Source organism: Peromyscus eremicus, chromosome 4 (genome assembly GCF_949786415.1).
Source record: "Peromyscus eremicus chromosome 4, PerEre_H2_v1, whole genome shotgun sequence".
In the NCBI taxonomy this organism is placed as follows: domain Eukaryota; kingdom Metazoa; phylum Chordata; class Mammalia; order Rodentia; family Cricetidae; genus Peromyscus; species Peromyscus eremicus.
The window spans coordinates 116,628,767-116,650,163 of record NC_081419.1 but is presented as its reverse complement, the minus strand read 5'-3'; the positions used below and the strand labels follow the sequence as shown (position 1 = coordinate 116,650,163).

At 41.1% G+C, this 21,397-nt stretch overlaps 1 protein-coding gene across 2 annotated transcripts in view; it reads left to right on the top strand.

Annotated features, from left to right (window-relative positions):
• Kif16b (kinesin family member 16B) overlaps positions 1–21,397 on the top strand; it is a 279,683-nt gene that overhangs the window by 115,905 nt on the left and 142,381 nt on the right. For both annotated transcript variants that reach the window (XM_059261536.1, XM_059261535.1), the window contains exons 13-15: positions 17,960–18,079; positions 18,942–18,993; positions 20,464–20,601. In XM_059261536.1, the coding sequence (XP_059117519.1) occupies positions 17,960–18,079; positions 18,942–18,993; positions 20,464–20,601 (310 nt within the window). The remainder of the gene's footprint in view (positions 1–17,959; positions 18,080–18,941; positions 18,994–20,463; positions 20,602–21,397) is intronic.

Sequence of the window (21,397 nt, the reverse complement as noted above, 5' to 3'; positions counted from 1 at the left end):
CTTCTTGGACCACTTACCTCCTCCTTTGCCCAAAGATCTCTGGAGTTGGAAAGCAGGTCTCTGATCTAAGTTCAAGACAGCAATCAAAGGCATAGCAGTATTTTTTTTCCCCATCAGAATGAGTCTGTGATTTGTTCCTTGTCTGCAACACTAACTGGTTACTGAACTCGGAGTGGAGTCTTTTATAGGCATAGTAAGTTTTGTTAGAGCAAGGAGAACTTAAAATGAACACACACAAAAAGTTTTAAGTGTCCCATATCTAAGGCAAATCAAATAAGCCCCTGAAGAGATGTATTTAGCTCTTTGCTCTTTTCATGTGTTCAAGCATGATCCGTGATTTCAAGGGCTTTAAAAAATGCTCACTTAGTTTCCAGGGGAGCAGGCATTTCATGTTGGAGTGCTTGCCTGGTGCTTTACACTGGGAAGACCCATTTAGAAAAGATAAGGTGCTGTAGAAAAGGTAATGTGGGGCTAGAGCTGGTGAATGTGAGTGGATTGTTGTTTTTTACTTCTAGTATTTTCTCAAACTTGCCCATGAGTTTTATATAGGTGCACATTCTATCCAAGCTGCACAGCCATCAGAAATCCAGCTTTACTTAGTGTGACTACTAAATTATCCTAAATTAATACAGTACCTAAGATTTAAGTGCTATATTCTCCTGTAATTAGATCTAGCATCTAGAATCTCAGCCTTTTAGGTAACCTAATCTGGTAGCTATATTCCTACATACTTTTTTTTTTTTAAAATTGAAGATATAGTCTATTTTAAGGAATTGTTCTAATTTTTGTAAATTTCCATTCCTTAACATCTCTATATTTTAATTGGGTTAATAAAGCACAAATTGACCACATTATCAGGGCATATGGGGATGCAGACGTAAAATGTCACCATGGGCAAGAGTTAATGGAATCAAGATGGAGTAGGAGAAACTTGAAGCCCTGAGGTGTGCAGTGACATTTAAAAAATGTCTTCCGAAGCCAGACAACCGGTTCATTAGATTAATTAAAGTGAAAACTAACCCCAATCTGGTGGCTTGATAATGACCACAGAGCTGTTGCCTTTGGAATTGTCTGATGTTTGCCATTGTTCTTGTTAAGACCACAGTGGGGTGCCTTTATGGTTTTACCTAAACTTTTGAATTTATCTTTTAGCAAAGAATTGATTTTTAGCTGTCTTCATTGTTTCCTCATGGTTTAGCTGAAGCACAAAGGTAAATGTTGTTCACATTAAAGATCACAAACTGCTTTTCCTGTGAGATGACAGAATCCGTTTCCTGTGCCGTATCTGTCATACTCTTCATGGGTATTGTAGACATCAGAGCAGCAACAGTGGGTTCTGCATTCCCCTGGGCTGTGGGCTCTCCGTTTCTGCAGATTCCCATAGGAAGCAAGTTATCTTCAGTGTCGATGGTCAGTTTCAGATTTCAAAAGTATAAAGTCTCATGTTGTATTATATCCAATACTTGTAAAGTTACTGATGAATGGGTTTTAAGATTTCTGAGTGTTTGTATTTAATTTGTGTACTTACTGCAAATGGTTTGCAGACCATCCATGAGTCATACTGCGTGTCACCGAGTGAGTTTCTCACGATTATGTGAAATAGAACCCGACACATGTTCTCTACTAGGAGAGAAGACTTTGACAAAACATCACAGGGGCATCAAAACTGACTTTTCTAGAAAAAAGGTCCTCCCTGCTACTCAAGATATCTGAGAGTACTTAGAATTCTAAGCCATTTTTTACTTTTAAAAAATTGTTTGTTTGGACCCCAAGAAAGATACGGGATCGCCCAATGACGGAGAAATGGATGAGATCTTCATGAACAGCCTGGACATGAGTGGGGGTAATGAAGGGTGAGGGTCGAGGGAAAGAGAGCTTGGGGGAGCGGGAGATCCCAGCTGGATCAAGAACAGAGAGGGAGAACAAGGAATAGGAGACCATGGTAAATGAAGACCACATGAGAATAGGAAGAAGCAAAGTGCTAGAGAGGCCCACAGAAATCCACAAAGATACCCCCACAACAGACTGCTGGCAATGGTTGAGAGACAGCCCGAACTGACCTACTCTGGTGATGGGATGGCCAAACACCCTAATTGTCGTGCTAGAAACCCCATCCAACGACTGAGGGATCTGGATGCAGGGATCCACGGCTAGGCCCCAGGTGGAGCTCCAGGAGTCCAATTATCGAGAAAGAGGAGGGTTTATATGAGCGAGAATTGTTGAGACCAAGGTTGGATAAAGCACAGGGACAAATAGCCAAATGAATGGAAACACATGAACTATGAACTAATGGCTGAGGGGTCACCAACTGGATCAGGCCCTCTGAATGGGTGAGACAGTTGGTTGGCTTGATCTGTTTGGGAGGCATCCAGGCAGTGGGACCAGGTCCTGTGCTCATTGCATGAGTTGGCTGTTTGAAACCTGGGGCCTATGCAGGATCGCTTGGCTCGGCCTGGGAGGAGGGGACTGGACCTGCCTGGACTGAGTCTACCAGGTTGATCTCAGTCCTGGGGGAGGCTTTGCCCTGGAGGAGGTGGGAATGGGGGGTGGGCTGGGGGAAAGGTGAGGGGGGCAGGAGGGGGGAGAACAAGGGAATCCGTGGCTGATATGTAGAACTGAATTGTACTGCAAAATTAAAAAAAAAATTGTTTGTTTAAAATTATTATTAAATTAGTGCCTGTAGGGACCTTTGTGATAGTGACTCTGGATTTATTAAGCTTGTGTGTGTGTGTGTGTGTGTGTGTGTGTGTGTGTGTGTGTGTGTGTATTTGTGTAAGTATGTATATCATAAGAATGAATGAATAAATGAATAGATTCACACACACATTTATTTCTGAGGCCAGGTCCTTTCTAAGGTCCTGCTTTTTGAGCCTTAGTTATCACATATACATTTGTTACAGATTTGGGCAGGAGTGAAGATAAGGATGAATAAGTATATATGCTCGTAACATATAGTCAGTCTGGCCCTCTAATGGCGCTACCTACCATTTTTCAACTTTACAATGGAGTAAAAGCAGTTTGTACTCATTAAAACCTTTCCTTAAGCTGGGCGGTGGTGGCACACACCTTTAATCCCAGCACTTGGGAGGCAGAGGCAGGCAGATCTTTGTGAGTTCAAGGCTAGCCTGGTCTACAGAGCGAGATCCAGGAAAGGTGCAAAGCTACACAGAGAAATCCTGTCTTGAAAAACAAAAACAAAACAAAACAAAAAAAAAGTTTTCTTAAATTTCAAACTCTGAATTTTGATTGTACTAACTGTAATGTACATTACCATCTCAATGCTGAGCAGTAGTAATGAGCTGTACCCCAGAGCCAATAGTGTTATCATGAGGAGAAACCACAAATGAGGCTACTGTTAGAGGCGGGTGCTTGTTAGGTTAGATGGACCAAACGCATTTTTGATTTAAGGTATGTTGAACATAGATGTCTTTATTGAGATATAAATCCATCATAGTTCCAGTATTTCTGTATTCATTCCTTTTCCCTTGAAAACCTGTAAGTGTGTTTGTGAAAGCTAACTCTGCATACATTTTGGCCCCAGAAAAGGGGTTTATTTTTGTTGTTGTTGTTGTTATTGTTATTTTTGTTTTGTTTTGTTTTTTAACCTCAGTTGAGTTAACCTAAAACTCGATTTTATTTATAATCCAAATCCAAAGATTTTTTTGTTTTTTCTGATGTGTAAGTAAAAATAAATCACAAATGTCTACTGTTTGGCCAGATTACACTGAAAAGGTTTTGCTGGACTTCATGTGTACTCTGTAGGGCACCGAGTACTTTGTATACATGTCTTAGTTGATGTTACAAGCACACTGGAATAGATACTGATGGTCCCATGTTACAAAACTGTGATGGAGCAAGATTAAGAACTTATCCAAGGTCACAGGTCGTAAGTAGGGGCTCAGGATGCAGTCGTTTGCATGAGAGTGCTTTTCCATACCCCATCTAGAATGAAACTTAAAAGTCCAGGTACCCATTAATTCTCAAGCTCAATAAGAGTCCTATGGCAAGAACCCAAATAACATGCAAAACAGGACAGGGCCCTACTGGGTACAGTGAGTACTGGTCTATTTTAAGATAACAAAGGGCTTACTGTCCAAAAGAATCAGAATCAGAGCAAAACATGTTTCCCTAAAGGAGATGCATAAACCACACCCATACTTTCCATCTTCTGTTGTTAGATCGTAGGAGCATCCACGGTGTTCAAAACCAAGGAAATGGAAATGAAGTGCTACCATAGTGCAGAGGGCCGTGGGCACCATCTCCACCACAGTCGTCTATAAGGGAACTGAACCTGGTAGCAGGCCTTCTTTTTTTTCACTGACTTATACTTTGTATTGTTTTTAGGTACATAATCTTCTATTGGTACATAGGTTTATGCATAGATTCTGTAGAGGAACATTGTATTTTCCTATTGTCTGTGCCTGGCTAATGCCCTGTGTTTATCTAATATTGAAATTAAAGTTGAGGGAGTAGGAAGGACAGTTCCTGGAGAATGCTGCCTCCTGAGTTATTTCAGAGAATATCTATAGAGTAGACATGATGAAGATATGGCTTAATTTCCTCTAATTGAATATTCTTTTGTGTAATTTGTTTACTGAAACTGGATGGATAGATATGTAGGGAAAAGTATACACATTTTTATTAATGAAATAAAACAGGAAAGTGCAGTTTAGTTTTAGCTAACCGTTATGTGAAACTAAGATTTAAAGTGTTAAAAAATGATGGTGCTTTAACAATGATAAATATCAGATCGCGAGCTGCCTCAGTCTGGAAAGTGCTTGCTGTACAATGAGGACCTGACTTCAGTCCCCTGCACCATGTAAAAGCTGAGCATGATGGTTTGCCCTGCAATCCCAGCACTGGAGAAGCAGAGATGGGAGAATCTGTGGAGGTTTGCAGCCTAGCCAAATAGGTAAGATCCATGTTCATTGAGAGACCCTGTCTCAAAGTTCAAAGTTAAGGTGGAGACACCCAGTGTTTTACCTTAGACTTCATGCATGTACACACACACACACACACACACACACACACACACACACACACACACGAAATACCTACAAGTGAATGGATTTATATTTTCATTTGTGGTAGTCAGAGTTCTGAGATGACCAATTCCTAATCTTAGCTGTAAACACCTTGAAGCAGCCTCCTCCAAAGTAAGTGAAAGTAGAAAGTGAGAGATCCCAGCCCGTGAATAGATTACATCATGATGGAGCTACCATAGCATCTGGAGTCTCCTGGAGGCTCTGAAAAAGAAAGCTGACATTTGTCAGGACCATTGACACCTATACGTGTCCTTTAGGTACTGAGTATTCCTTAGCATACAGCCTGGAAAAAAAAGTTTTAGAATCCTAGAGCCATCAGAAACCTATTTCTACCAATGACTTGAATGAACTTGGAATAAGACTTTGAATCTCATTGAGACTGCAAATATGGATCACTCTTTGTGGTGGTCCCCTGAGACCCTGGGTAGAGTGTGCAGATAGCCCATTTCCAAACTCCTGACCCATGAACATGCAACTAATACAATGTTTTATTTCTGTGTGCTTTGGCTTTTTATCTTCTACAAGCTTGCACCGGATGAGTTATGGATGATAGCTTTGCATCAGCAGAGGTAATTGCCTCTGTGACTGTGTGGAGCCTCACTCTCTGATGTTATCCTGAGTGGAGCATTTGCCATAAGAGTCTGTTTTTCTGTTGCTGTTATGAAAGTTTACCCCTTAGAGCAAAGATGATAGATACCATCCATTGCAGTGAAAGCCTTTGAGAAACTGGGTAACACACAAACCCATGATTTGAATAGCATAGTAGTAGAACAGTGTGCTTGCCATCTTGGTTTGTTTCTTGTGTTGATGTGAACAATAGAAGGCTTTCTGAGAAAAGCAATCAGCCTCCGAAAGTGGGTAGGTACAGAGGTGAAGGGTGACACTTTACTCTAGTGCCTGGACTTCTCAGTTGTTTCAGTCTCATAAGCTCATCAGCATTAGAAGCCTAGGTATATCTTGTGGTCACCTCCAGTGGTGTTTTGAAGCAGTATTTAATATTGCTTTCTTCATTGCCTGATGGCCTATGCCTGCTTCTCATTTTGTTTGTAAGTCTGGGCATGCTCACAGAGACAGCTGTGGGTGAAGAGCCTAGAAAAATGTGCCAGATGACACACTGAGCACTCATTTCACTTGTCCTCTGTCGTCCTGTTGTTATCCTGCACCTGCCTTTTCTGGTCATTGTCCTTCCCTGCTTCTCTTCGTATTGAATTATTAACGTATAACAAACCTTTGCAAAATCATGTGCTCATTTCACGTCATTCATAAACTGAATACAATTGGTAGCCAAAAATCTAAATGAAAAAATGGCATACTCTAGCCTGAAATCCCACCACCAGGACCACCTAGTGTCTTATTCCTGGCTACTATCTGAAAGATAACCAGGATTCTGATTTCTATATGGAAAGATTATTTTGGGTGTTTTTGAAATCTTCATAAAAGTTATAACATTTTTCTTCTCTGTCTGCGTTATTAAAATTATGTTTATGTCTTCTGTAGCTGTTCTTTCTCATTACTATAGAGTTGTGTCTTGGTCTCTGCGAGTGATTGGTTCTAAGTCTCCTGTGCCTATAACACCAAACTCTGAGGATGCTCAAGTCCTTGTTGAGGATGCTGAGGCCAGCATGTTGGTTGTTGCCTGTACAGAGGATGTTTGGAGAAGAAGCTGTTCGCAGTCACAGAAAGGCTTCACTGCACAGTTTATGGACAAGGTTGTGATAAGCAGTCCTCAGCTAAGAAACTGCTGCAGAGAGATAGGACCTTTGAAGAGACAGGGCTCTCTAGCAAGGCATACCTATGGGGTTTTGTTTGTTTGTTTGTTTGTTTAATGGGAAATGGGTGTAGTGCTTGGCATTCTGCAAATTCAGATTTTTTGAACTTCTGGGGTTTTTTTCTAGATGCTTTTGATTTGCAGTTGAGTGTGCAGATGTGGAACAAACGGCTATGGAGAATCAACTATGTATTATTTCACTAGACAAACGCTGGCAGTTTACCCATTCCAAAGTCCTTATGTATATCTGGGTAGTTTATAGGGTTGGTTGGGTTTTGCTTTAAAATAAACTGCTATGCAGTTTTGAGCCCATTTTCCCCTGGACTCATGTATGTATAGTACAGCAGTTGGCAAACTGTTGCTACAAAGAGCCATTGAAGCGTAACCAGTTCCTTTCTGCAGCCCTACTATGCATATTGCAGCTGGTTCACTTTGCTGTCATAACAGACAGCATCCATAGATAGCACATATATGAAGGAACATGGAACACATATTCCAGTAAAACATTAAGGTTTCAGTTTCATATAGTTTTCACATCTCATGAAATATATTCTTTGGGTTTTTTTTTCTACTATTTGAAAATATAAAAATACTCAGCATTTAAGCCTGATCTAGCCTATGATTGTAGTTGGCCCACCTCTGTGGTAGGGCTTTGGAGTAGAAATGGTGAATCACATGGTGTAGATATTATTTACCTGTAGATGATACCACCAAACAGCTTCCCACAGTGACACAATATCCAGTTTATTAAACCTTATAAATAAATATGTTTCATTTGTTTGATTGTCTGAGACAGGGTCTCATCTTAATAAATTGTCCAGGTTAAATCTTGAACTCTGGGCTGATATGATCCTTCTTCCAGACTCCTGAGTGAGGGCTCTGAGTAAAACCACACCCAACACGTAGTTTTTTTTAATGAATGGAGATTTGAGTTTTTGATGGCCTAGGAGTTTTCTTCTTTTTAAAGCTTTACTGGTCATGTTTGTGAGAGTTATATATTCAGGTAAGTGTCTTGCTCACACTGTTCCTATTAGCAAAAATGAATGTGTGATTGAAACATTCAGGGACACTTTGTGTTTGGTGCACTGCTTCCTGCTAATGACTCAGACCAGCAAACATAATTTATGTCTGGTCTTTCATTTCATAGACCCTTGACAAGTTCTATAATGTTAGTCACATGTGCCTTCCTTAGAAGAAGCTTTCAAATGTGATTCCGTGTTTGAAAATGGATTATGTTTCTTATTTTAATAAACTTCCGAGGCCTGTACAGCCAGCACTCTAAATTCTATTTGGGCTTTGGAACACCCTTTCCTGTATAACCTGAGTTTGTATGGCCTTTTGATTCACTGCAGGTTATCTTGCTGAGGGTTTATTAATTATGTTTCTGAGTGTAGTATATTGTTTCCAGGAGTTCTTGTGCAAAATACATTCGACTACCAGAGCATTTATGCAACCAAGATATGTGTTTATATTCTCATTTTGGATTTTCTGAGGTTGAGTTGAGCTGCAATGTAGATGACATGAACTCTCAGAGGGATTGGACTTGGGTGGTAGACAGTTCATAGAAGACAGTGTATTTAGTCAGTGTCACAGACCTGGGATGGACTTTCTTTCTCTCTCTGTGGGGCTTACTTCATTTCCCTGTGTTTCTTGTTGGGATGTGGACGCTCTTCTGTATTGATGTGGGTTCCTGACAGTCTACCAGCCCTCAGGGAAAGCAGCTGTTAGACAGTTTGGTTTGTGAGACTGATTAGGCTTTAGTAATCCAGTTGGATATTCTGTTATTGGAGGAAAAGGGAGTTACGCTCTGCCTTCTCCATTAAAAAAACTAAACAAGCCAGGTGGTGGTGGCACACGCCTCTAATCCCAGCACTCAGGAGACAGAGGCAGGTGGATCTCTGTGAATTCAAGGCCAGCCTGGGCTACAAAGCGAGTTCCAGGACAGCCAGGGCTGTTACACAGAGAAACCCTGTCTAGTGGGGAAAAAAGGGCCCATTCACCAGAGGTGATCTTTGTACCAGCATAGGAATGGACAAACTTCTCAGAAGGAGCATGCGAAGACCTGGAAGGATTCTTGGTGAACCAGAGGATGTTATCCTCTGAATCAAGGCTGAGAGGCAGAGCTAAGCCTGGCATAGAGCATGGCTGAGAAATAAGATCCAGGAGCTTTAGGAGACAAGAGTTTAAGGCCCTCGTCAGATTGAGGCTTTCTGGAATACAGAGTCCCACTTAGAATAATCCTTGCATTTAGCTGCCCACCCTTCGCTGAAGTCAGTGCTCTACAGAAAATAGCCTTGTGGAGCTGTGTATCCTCCTGGATATTTTAGGCTCCCATTTAGGTCAAATATACTAAAGTACTTGTGATCATAAGATCCTGCTCCACTTAAAAAGTCTAGTTAAATATTAATGTGAGGAAATTTGCTCTTGCATATTTTCACACATAATTTCTTTAATTGGTATTATGTATTTTGCATAATTTAAATACCAGCATCTGGATGATTTGCTCAGCAAAGAAGACTGTTTCATCAAAAAGACCTATATAGTATCTTTTCCAAACTGCATGCCAACAGTTAGGCCTTGTCCTTAAATAATTCCTACAGTGGGGACTGAAATGGAAATTGAACTGCCCTGAGAGTTTCTGTTCATTAAAAGGACAATATTAACCATATTTACTGTTGAGGGGCCAACTGCCAGTCCTGCCAGGAAATTTAGATTCCTTAGTTCCACAGAGTAGAAGAGAGCTGGGCCCTTCTCCTCCCACTTGTGCCCTGCTGAGTCCTGGGACCGCCTACCATCTGTTCAGACATGCTCCTCCTGACCAGAGGAACACACGGGTTGTTTCAAAGTCATGAGGAAACTGCTTTTGCATTCCCCTTCAGTTTCTGTGACATCACAGGTGATGTGCGTCTCTCTGGTTTGAGTTGATAGGTGCAGACATGTTGTTTGTGATTGTCTATTAGAATATTAGCTAGACTTCACTTCCGGCTTCTGTCTTCTTCTGGCCATTTTCACTGCTGTTTTCAGGTCTAAGGGCATCTCTTGACTGTCAAGGGACACAAATACATTACTGATTAGTGACATTCTTGGCCCTGCAGACTGCTCAGCAGTTTGGTGTTCATTGGCCCCATCCTGAAGAGGTAACTGCTGTGATAGGATGCTGGGAGCCCTGTGGAGAGTGGAGGAAGAAGAGGTCAGAGGGTTGGAGAGAGGAAGGATTAAGTGAGATGAGGGCATTGTTTTACTTTCAACACGTGGAAGGCCATTGCAGGGCTTTAGTCTGGCTTCTTGAAACCTTGAGAAGACGCTTCTAACTTCTGTATGAGAATAGAGTATATGGTGGGAGGAGGAGGAGCAGGAGGAGGAAGAGGAGGAAGATGATGAACGATGACGACAACAACAACGACCACCTTCACCGGGCATGTCAGAGGTGGCTAGGACCAGGTGAGGGCCATGGGGAGTGAAGCTGTAGGTGCTCACAGCTGTGGCACACAGGCAAGGCAGGGATGGCCTGCCCTGTGGTTTGAGATAGAGATGCAAGGTGGACTCTTAGTACTTTTCCTCATGAGCTTCTCACTCTGCCTTCCTACCAGAGCCCTCTTCTTCCTGGAGCCTGATTCCTATGATAGAGGCTAATCCTCTGTCACTATCAGGGCACTTCTGTATGTTAGATTGACCAATCTCTAAATTTGTCCCAAGGGTCCTCTGACCTCTGCACCAACTTTCCAACTGCCCTTCTCTTTACTGTCCCCGCCCCCTTCTTCTTTAAGCCCCTTCAGCCCACACATCTGTGCTAGATTCATCTTTTGTGGTTGCACCCAATTTCTGTTTTCACAGTTCTCAAATCCTCCACAGTCTGTAAATCAATACCAACGCCATCTTCCCAGAGAGAATACTTTGCAGTTTGTCAGCTAAAGTGATTCTCTACTGGCTTCTTGTGTTCATGCCCTTGGTTTCTGCCTCTGCATCCTTATTCTCAAGTAAGCTCCTGTTACAGAGTGTTGTAATACTATTCTTGACTTCTGTACTAAAAAATTAGTTGGAGATAATATCACAGATTTCAAAGAAATGAGGAAATAATGAAAAGCAACATACACATCCCATGTTAACAGCCCCATGAAATCCACAAAAGGAAGCAGATGAGCAAAAGTCATAAGCTGGCTGCTGAGGAGGAGGAGGAGGCAGGAATGTGGTGGGATGCCACAGAAGCCAAATCCGTGAAGATCCTAAACTCCTGTCCTCAGTGTGCTCCAGTCTCCAGAGTGACAAGGCTGTTCTTTCCTGTTGTTGAAGGGCAGTAGTACTGATGGTGGACACCGGGGTGGAACGAGGGCAGCTGATGCTGGAAGTCCTGGTGAAAGGCTAGGAAGCTGGAGCTGCCTCCCTTCATCCCTTGGAATTGGTCCTTCCAAGCAGGAGGAGGAACTCCTAGAGGACATGTAATGTGAAAGAGGGCAGAGCCCAGAGTCTCCGAGGTGCCTTCAATAGGATCTTCTGTCTCCTCTTGTTGCCTGGCTAGGGAAAAGTGGTCAGGAATGCAGACCACTCGGTCTTCCAAGCAGAGGGGTCACAGATATTATGGAACAGGAGTCTTGTGTTAGTAATATGGAATTTTCTAGTGAAGAAAAGAAATAGGACTGTTATGTAAAAGTAGGGGAGGAGAGAATGAATATAAATCATAAACCATCTAAAGACAAAGCGATCCTTATCTAGATGAAAACGTATGTCAAGGCAAGAAGGGGAGCTTTACAGTTCTTTCATTCCATGGAACAGGCTAATGAGAAGCAGGAACTCATAAACAAAGCAAGATGATAATAAAAAGCAGGGGAGATGAAAAAGAGAGATTGTAGGCTAAAGAATGATTTTGAGTTCTAAGACGACATTATTGTAGAACTAATAAATAAAATTAGAAACCTCAAGGAAAATAGTAGATGGCATTGAAAATCAAGTTACTAGAGTAAATGCTGGATAACTTGAGTGAACACAGACAAGATGATCTGGTTCTTCATGTGGCTGGAAGCTAGAAGAGAGGGACTGAGAGAGTGCAGTGTTGGGGTAATTGCTGTTCCTGGAGATGCAACCAAGAGTGGAAAGTAAGACAGGGCAATTTTCATATAATGGAAAACGGAGTCTGCAGATTGGGATAATGTACTGTGTCTCGGGAGAATGGAAAGACTGTTCAAGGCTGAGATCTGCCCTAGTCACACTATCGAACTTCAAGGATAGTGGGATATTTCTTTAAACATGTAAGCTGAAAACCAACTTGTCTGCCATGGGCTAAAAGTCAGATTGACAAAATACTTCCACCAGCAATGTTGAGTTTCTGGAGACAGTGGAGTCCTTTCTTCAGTGTTTCATAGGAAAGGAAATGCAGTCCACTATAGGGCCATCAATTGGTACCATTGACTCCCTTCAGTTGTCAGGACAGGAGGAACACAATTCTAAACAGAAAATGGTCTTCTTACCAAAATATGTATGAAAAAATATATACATAGTAAACAGAGATGTTAGTCAGTTCTCTGCTTGCTGTGACAGAATGCTTGACAAAGGCAGCTTAGGAATGGAAGGGTTTATTTTGTCTCACTTTAGGGTACAGTCTGTCATGGCAAGAAATCATGGAGAAATCGTAGTGATAGGAATATGAGATGGCCAGTCACATTGCATCCATATTCAGGAAGCAGAGAACAAGGAATGTTAGTGTTTAGCTTGATTACTTCTTTGTATTAGTCTAGGACCCCAGTCCATGTGATGGTGCCTCTTGCATTTAGTGTAGGTTATCCTGCTCAGTTAGACCTTTCTGGAAACACCTCCATAGAGGTACCTTGGTGCATTTCTATGGTAATTGTAAGTGCAATCGAGTTGACATTGTAGACAAACTATCACAACTGATCCCTGAGTGCCTTTTTTAAATTTCGCAGGATATTTTATGAAATATCTCGTAGAATAAAGATGCATTTTTGTTGAAAGACAACAAATACTCCATCTTCCATCTGTTAGATTAAATTGTGTCCAGATTTTCAAATAGAAAGATAACCTCTGCTATAGGCTTTTATTTTTTTTATTTTATTTTATTTTTTTTTTTTAGGCTTTTATTTTTATAGAAGCATTACAGTCTCCTTGATATTTTTTCTCCTTCCCACCCATTACTAGGCATGTGCTATCATGTAGGTCTCTATCATGGCCCTATCTTGCCATGTTTGTGCTCTGGGTTACAGAGGTTAACTGCACTTTCTGTGAGTCAGAGCTATACAGTGTCACTAGTTGGTAAAATATATGGCTAAATTTCAAAAAAAAAAAAAATCTGACATTTATCTATTGTTAACTATTTTGGGGGAAAACACTTTAAAATCATTACATCTAGTACCAAATAGCAAGCACACACTGAGTGATTTAAGGTGAGCCTGGCATGACTATTGCCTCTTAGCAGACTTAATGTGAGCCAGGACCTCAAGCAAGCTAAACTCTTGCTCTGCCATTGAGTTACACTCCCAGTTCAGTACGCTTTTCTGTTGGTCTTACATTTATTCAAGAAAGTGGTTGAATTTTATATGACTCAATGTGAGAAACTAAAGATAAAGTCATGATTTAAAAAGCTGAATCTTGTTCACTGTAATATCGTGTGGTGGCTACAAGGCCCTCCTCCATATCAGATAGTATCCTTATAAGGTTAAATTTCAGATCTCTGAATTCAGGAAGCCTTGCTTGCAACCCTCTACCTCACCTGAAGTCCCTAGAAAGTGGTTGAAGTGCTCTGTCTCATGTTCAGCACGGAACACCTGAACACGTATTTCATATTCAGAAATGTTTTACTCCAGAATAGGTTTCTGGAGGTTGAGGCAAAACACATTGAGCTTATTTTTTTTTTTTTGCAGATGTAAGAGCCACATTGTTTAAGATGACTTGATGCTGTTCTGACACTTGTAATCACTCTGAGGTTCCCTTTTCATGCGAATGCATTTTGTTGACCCAAGCTTTGTTTCACTGTAAGCTATCTGCAACTCTACATATTTTACTTCTTTCTTTGAGGTCCATTGTGCCAGGAGTTATGGGAGGGGAGCCAGCACCGTTATGTTAAGCATTCTGTCTTATCCAAGAGGTGTTTCATAAATTATGTATAACAGTAGATGCCACTCAATAAATATTTTATATGTGATAGATATTTTTGTCTGAAATTACTTTTTCACTTGAGCAATGATTTAAACCCTCGTTTTCAGTTTTATGAGGTGACACTTTTATAATATCATGTAGTCGAATGCAGCTTGAATGTCATGGAGCTTTAGGGCAGCATTAATCAAAAATTCATCTGCCCCACTCTCCAGCCTGGGAAACTTTTCTGAGTGCAGGTTTTGCCCATGCCATATATGTACAGGTGTGTGTGTGTGTGTGTGTGTGTGTGTGTGTGTGTGTGTGTGTGTGTGTTGGGATGAGTGGGGACAAGTAATGCTTTTGACCCAATAGCTCCAAAATTGTGAATTTCCAATGCTTTCCAAAGTCTATAGGACTTACGTCAAGGAAGAAAAAAATTATTTTCAGTTTTTTTTTTTTTTGGAAAGAACATTAGAGTAAACTTGGATGTAATCCAAAATGATTTTTCTGGTTTATGTCAGAACTGTTATGATTTAAAATATCCCCTTTTCTTTCTTTCTTTCTCTTTCTTTCTTTCTTTCTTTCTTTCTTTCTTTCTTTCTTATTTATTTTCTGGTGGCAGGGGTTCTCATCCATGGTTTTTGTAGAAAGAAAACACATCTGGCTCTGGACTTAGGAGAGTAGTCACTTTTCTTTTCGTGTCTGTGGTAGAAACAGCTCATTGCCTCATAGCCTCTAGCCTTCATGAAGCATTATCACCTGGTTTAGAGACTAGACCTTCCAGTGGGACATTGTTTTATAGATAGAACTGCGTGATTGAATTTCTCTCTCTCTCTCTCTCTCTCTCTCTCTCTCTCTCTCTCTCTCTCTCTCTCCCCTCCCTCCCCCTCTCTCTCTCCATATGTGTGTGTGTGTGTGTGTGTGTGTATATGTATGTATGTATGTATATGAAATCACATGCATCTCATTTCTGTTGGAATTCCATCATCAGGAGGAGAGGCATTGAACCTATCAAGGAGAGGTAGAAGTAGTGCTCATTCTATATAGTGTGCTCATTTTAGCCATGATTTGCAAGGGTCTTGGCATCAATGTTACTGAATCTCCTGACCTCAAAGCCTGAGGTTCCCAGCCATGGAATGAGAGCTTGGTTGATAGGAGGAATAATTGAAGAACAATAATACGCTCCATTTCCTTTTCTAGAATCTAACTTATGCATTGGTCATTTCTTTGCATATCTATTTAACGGTTGTTAAATTAAATTGCTTTCTTCCAAGTGGTGATTTTTATGTGTATTTTTTTAAACCCATCTTCCTGGATCCCTTCGTTCTATCAACCTCTTGTGTGGCTCCAGGTTTCCAAGTGTGCATTTGAAATCTTAATGTCCAGAGAAGGAAATTCCAAAGGATTCCCCCACTCTGTGTGTCCTATCCCTGAACTTATCAGGAACTTCTTTAAGGTTAAGATTTGAGTTTTGCTTTGATACTAGCTTGAGAGGTTCAGAATATTTTGCTTAGTGAATTCTAGGTGGTATGTTATTTGCCTGACTAAATGGCACCATAGTACATAGATTCTTCCCAAAAATAAAAGCTAGAGAGTACTTAGGTGTCAGCTCTGAGATAGAGAAATGTGTCTTGATGGTAGGTGAGAGTTGGGGAGATATTCACTAGGAGTCTCTCTGCCTGGAAAACCTGGTCAGTAGCTAGGATCTGCTACCCAGTTCATCCATCACATCTACAACATTGCCACACACTTGGGTATGATTTAGTTCAGACTCAGCACAGCTTAGTTTATCTGAAACTTACACCCTAATTTTTTTAGAATCTGTCAGCTTTCTACCTTGAACTTCTCCAGAGCCTTGAATTTAGTTTTGGACCAGTTGGGCATGGGGGTGAAGACATAAGCCTGTTAATTTCTTCTCTGGGGGATTGCTCTGAGTTCATATATGACACAATGCCGTAACTTCTTGTGCCTACCCACTTGGCAATCCCTTGGCAAAAGTGAGTTGCAGAGCTGATAAAAAGGGAAACAGGTACGCCTGGGAAAGGCTGGTCCTTGATGTTTTGTAGTGGGGTGGAGTGAGGAACTTTGAACTGAGACATGAAGGAAGTGATGAGGCATGTTATATATCCATAAAGGGGAATGTTTCTCAACCAAGGCTGTTTGTGTACTCCAGGGGACACTTGGGACTATTCAGAGGCATTTTTGGTTGCCACTACCTTGGAGAATTGCAGAGTATCATCAGCATTAGAGAATAGAGGCCAGGGATACTGCCAGGTATCCACCAGTGCTTAAGAATGACTACAATTGGGTTAGCCAGCAGGTTTGGGGACCACAGGAGGCAGTGGCAGGAAATTAATGTAGCTTAGGAAGGAATGAGGCCAGGCTGTACCTGTAAAGCGTTATGAAGACTAACTTTTCTCTCAGCAACAGTAGAGGCCATTTAGGTATCTGAGCTGAATTACTCTCTCTGACATCTCTCTAGCTGCTGGATTATGAATTTAAGTGATGGTTTGGGTCATTGCAGCAATCCAGGTGAAAGGAAATGATGCTTTAGGGTAGGCCAAAATAGTGCAGGAGTTTGCTATTACTAGACTTGGTGTGTGTTTTGAGGGTAGATTTAACACTGAATGTAGAATTTAGAGAAAGAAAGGAGAGAAGTGTTGCTACAGTTTTTCATCTGAGTAACTGTAAGGAAGGTTGGCGTTTGCTGAGATGGGCGGGATAGTTTGCAGGCTTGAGGGGGTTTGTTTTTTGGTTGGTTGTTCTTTCATGTGTTTAGTTTGAGCTACCAATCTAGTATTTATATAGAGGTACTGAGTTATACAGGTAAAAGTATGCAAGTATTGAATTTAAGGGAGAGGTACGTCCTGGCAATTCTGATTGAAGAGGCCTCAGCATGTGGGTGGGTGGTAAGTCAAGAGTCACGATGAGGTCCATCATCTAGGGAGTGAGAATGAATAGAGTCCAAGATTGACAGCCTCCATGGTGTAATTTCAAAAGAGTAGCAGGGAGGAACTGGAAAAGTACAGGGAAATTTGGGGCTTGTGATGTTTCTCTTAGGGAACACAAAGCAAATATGGGGGCTAGAGGGATATGCAGGGCTGAGGGAGGTGATGGGAGCTGTGGTTTATGTTAGTTACTTTGCTGTTGCTGTTATAAAAACACCATGACCAAGACGAATTGTAGAAGAAAGAGTTTACTTGGACTTAAAGTTCAGAGGGATAAGAGTCCATCGTTGTGGGGAGACATGACAGTACAGGCCATGGCAGTAGGAACCTGAGAGCTCACACCTTCCATGGCAAGCAGGAAGAAGAGAGAACAAATTAGAAATGGTAGGGAGTTTTGAATCTTAAAGCCTGGTCTCAGTGACTTACTTCCTCTAGCAAGGCTCTACTACCTAAACCTCCCAAAACAGTGCCACCAACTGGGGACTAAATGTTTATATACCTAAGACTCCGGGGAACATTCCTCATTAAAACCACCTCATGAATGGAGTGGGAAGAACTGCTACAGCTGTAGGTAGAAGTGATCTGCCTTCCTAAGAAGATGGTATGGCGTCTGGGTGGCACCTTTGGTGTAGAGAGGCTATGCTCATTTGGGGAGCTGTTGTCTTAAGAACATGCTCAGTACAACCTGATGACCAGAGAGAAGGATTGCCAATTAAAGAGACTTCTAGTTATTAGCGTACAGGATTTGAAGAAGGAAGAAAGGTTACTTTATAGAGGGTGATTGTAAAGTCTTTGCTAACGGAGATGGGCCTGGAGATTGACTTTGAAAAGATATATATATATATATATATATATATATATATATATATATATATATATATAAAGCTAAAAGTTTAATTCATTTTATGTTGAACATTTTATATGTTCCAAGTTCACTTTGCCTATTGCCTGCCAGGTTTTCCACATGAAATTTAAAGTCCATTTTTCTTTCTGTTTTTTATTATAAGAAATAAAATATGACTTCTTTCAAATATCTAAAGAACACCTAATGAGAAGTTGTCTGTCCCCAAAGTAACCTTTTCCTTCTCTCTCGCTCTCTCTCTTCCTAATTTCAGGAGCAGACTCTGGCCCTCAGGAAGGAGGGGATCGGTGTGGTCCTGGACTCTGAGCTGCCTCACTTGATTGGCATTGATGACGACCTTCTGAGTACTGGGATCATCTTGTATCACTTGAAGGTAGAAACTGCTTAAGTGGAACGTTCTAATTCTGTTTCCAGATTTCCCCTTAGACTCCAGCAAGGTTTATTAGAATACTTTATGGCCATGAATACAACTATTAAGTTAAAGAATATACAACAAATCCTTGAGCCTTTGGGGATTTTCTACAGTTCATTGGGATTCAGTGGTATTTGAAGTTCCTGTGTTTATAGAGTTCTGAAGTTAAATGATGAGTCATCCATTTTGGCTTCTCTTCTGTGGAATCAGAAAAAAAGGAGAGAAGAGGGGGAAGAACGGCAGAAAAACCAAGGAAGGAACAAGGGTCCAGAACTGGGATTTGTTATGTGCATAATTGCTGATTATTCCTGGTAATTATAAAAGGGACCTTACTGTTAGACAGTCAGGCTTGGTTCTAATAGTTTTCACTGTTCTACAGAGCAGAGTTCCTTGTCAGTCCTCAAGGATTGCCTCTGTGACCTTGACTTTAATGTGTTCTCTCTGATCTAATACTCCAAATGAGGCTGTTCTGTCTTGGGTTTTGTGACCTCTCATATCATGCATCTTTGAACACAAAGAAACCCTTGTCCACTGAAGGAGGAAATCTGTAGAAAGGATCTGAAGTATCCTTGAATTTGATGGCCCAAGCAGACTGCAAGAGCTTGGCCTTTTTGAGCAGTTTGCCTCTGCATTGGTGCTGGAACTTAGACCACGTAGGGTACCACTGCAGTGTTCAGTACACAGCTCACTGAGGCCATTGCATGCCCCAGACCCTGGTCATTCTGTTGCCTGGAAGGTGGAATGTATCAGGATGGAATGAGAAGTGGAGAAGCAGGCTGTTCTTCTGCCCTTACTAATGCATATTATTGAATTTTCTTCTCAGGAAGGTCAGACTTATGTTGGCAGAGAAGATGCTTCAACAGAGCAAGATATTGGTAAGATTCTATGAATGATCTCTCAGCAACTTTAAAACACCATATTTAATAATTAATCTTTTTTCTTAATTGACATTGTAGTAGTTATAAGAGAAAATGTTGACACGTTTCTTGGTATATGTATACCTGCAATTTTGACCACAACTCAATTAAATAGCAAGCACAGTTAATTTAGTGAAAAAATTAGAAGTATGACTTCTTTTTGCCACCCCACATACATTCTCTATCCTGCTAGTATAGTTATTTAAATCACAGTACACCTGTCACTCTGTACTTGTCACAGTGATTGAAGGAAATAAGCCAGCAGACATGGATAAAGGATCCTAGACCTTTTTAAAGGCAGGATATAGACAGTTCTCTATACAGAGATGATGGCAAAGTATGAGACTAGGCCCACATCAGAAGGCATGGATTTCTGGGTGTCCTATAGTCTTCATAAGGCATACAGCCAGCCAGCAATTCAGCCTGAGAAGATGACAGCCTGCACAGTGTTCTGAGTATCCCTCAGGCAGTCTGTGGTGGAGAATGTGGTGGTAGTTGGTATATACATGTAGAGGGGCACAATGGTGATTGGGGGAATAATTACACCACTTCAAGAAACTTTTAGAGTTGCTGGTGAGGAACTTGCTTTTCTATCAAGAATATGCTAATGAGCCCATTGCTGCTCATTTAGTATTTATTAGAGATGAGGAGAGCTGAAAGACCATTCCAGAAGTCCCCAGACTCAAGTACTTTTGAGTCTGCTCTTCCAGCAAGCCCCTTGTTTAAATTATGCATTTGATCTTGGGAGTAGCTGTAAATGATGACAGTTGATAAGGACAATGTTCTCTGACCAGAGACATTCAGTGGTGCAGTTTTGCAGAGAAAGTGGGAGCTACTCCTGAGAAACTGAGAGGTGTTCATGTCTGCCATTGCCAAGATATTCGTAGATAATCAGATAACCATCAGCAATTGGCTGCTCTCAGAGGTCTCAGAAACAGCCCATGCTGTGGCACTGGGCACCTCAGAGAAGCCTCTGGAAGCTTCTAGGATCTCCTGAGGTCTATAACATGCCATGCCTCTGCTTTGTGCTTCTGGGAGACATTATCTGAAAGTACAAAGGTGCTCATGGGTCGTAGACCCACAGAGGCTTTCTTTCTTGTGTCTCCCTGTGACTGGTGGCAGTTTGTCAGTATTGAGCAGAGAGTCTCAGTAAAGCAAGCTACTCAACTGCATCTTCCTATTTAGGAAGAGTAAGCTGCTATGGCAGAGCTCACTGTTACAGGGAGAATAGCCAGAACCTTTAAGGTGATCATCAATGCATGCCTCTGTCTCTGCCACTTGACATTATAGACTCTCTAAACATAACTGTCCACAGCACTTTTCTGGAGAAGAAAAGGTGTTCAAAAGGAAAATGAAATAAATAGTCGGGAATCATCATAGCAGACACCAAAGTGGGGACCAACTTTCTCTTTTCTTTTCCTCTTCTAGTCCTTCATGGTCTCGACCTGGAGAGTGAGCACTGTGTCTTTGAGAATGTTGGGGGAACGGTGACTCTGATACCCCTGAGTGGGTCCCAGTGCTCCGTGAACGGTATTCAGATTGTGGATGCCACACCACTAAATCAAGGTACCTGGTTTTGCTTTTCAGAGATCTTGTATATATTGAGAAGCAAGCTGACATTGGGGAGCATATGCATCTTACTGATTAAGGGACACAGGACCGTTTGCCTCCATGTTTTCTCTTCTGTCTTGCTAGGGAGCTGCTTTATTATGCCCACTGTCTTGTTGAATTAAACATGACCTATTTATGAATATTTACAACTTTGAGAATTAACTATTAGAGGACTTTTAAAGTTAAAAAATACCTCTTAGAAGAAAATTTAATATAGTGATTTCCTTTAAGACTTTTACTTCCAATGTTTATGTCCTTCTTATGAGTAGTCATAATTATATTTACAGGACAGGTGTCATGTGTTTTCTGTTTTAAACAACATCAGTATTCTAAAAAAAATAAGGTGTAAAAAATAAGTGCAGAGCTTTTAAATCACAGAGCCATGTGAAAGTAACTATTACATGTTAGTTAGTCTGCTTTTTTTCCCTCTGTAGCTGAACTGATAAGATTATAAAGAAAAAAGGCCGTTCCATTCAGTGTTAGTCCCTTGACTTTGAGCCTGTGGTGAATTAAATCACTTAACCTCTTGACCAGAAAACAGAAGAGAAGAGGAACACACACTGTAACCATCTGAAGACCTTTCAGAAGACTACCTCTTAAAGGTTCCAACTGTTCCAAACTCAGGGGATCACATGTCTTCTAGGAGACAGTTGGGTTCCAATTATGACAGTGTCCACTCTTTGAGTACATTGGTGTATATTTCCTCCACCAGTGAGATTCCCCATACATCTAAGTATGGTCATACAACTAG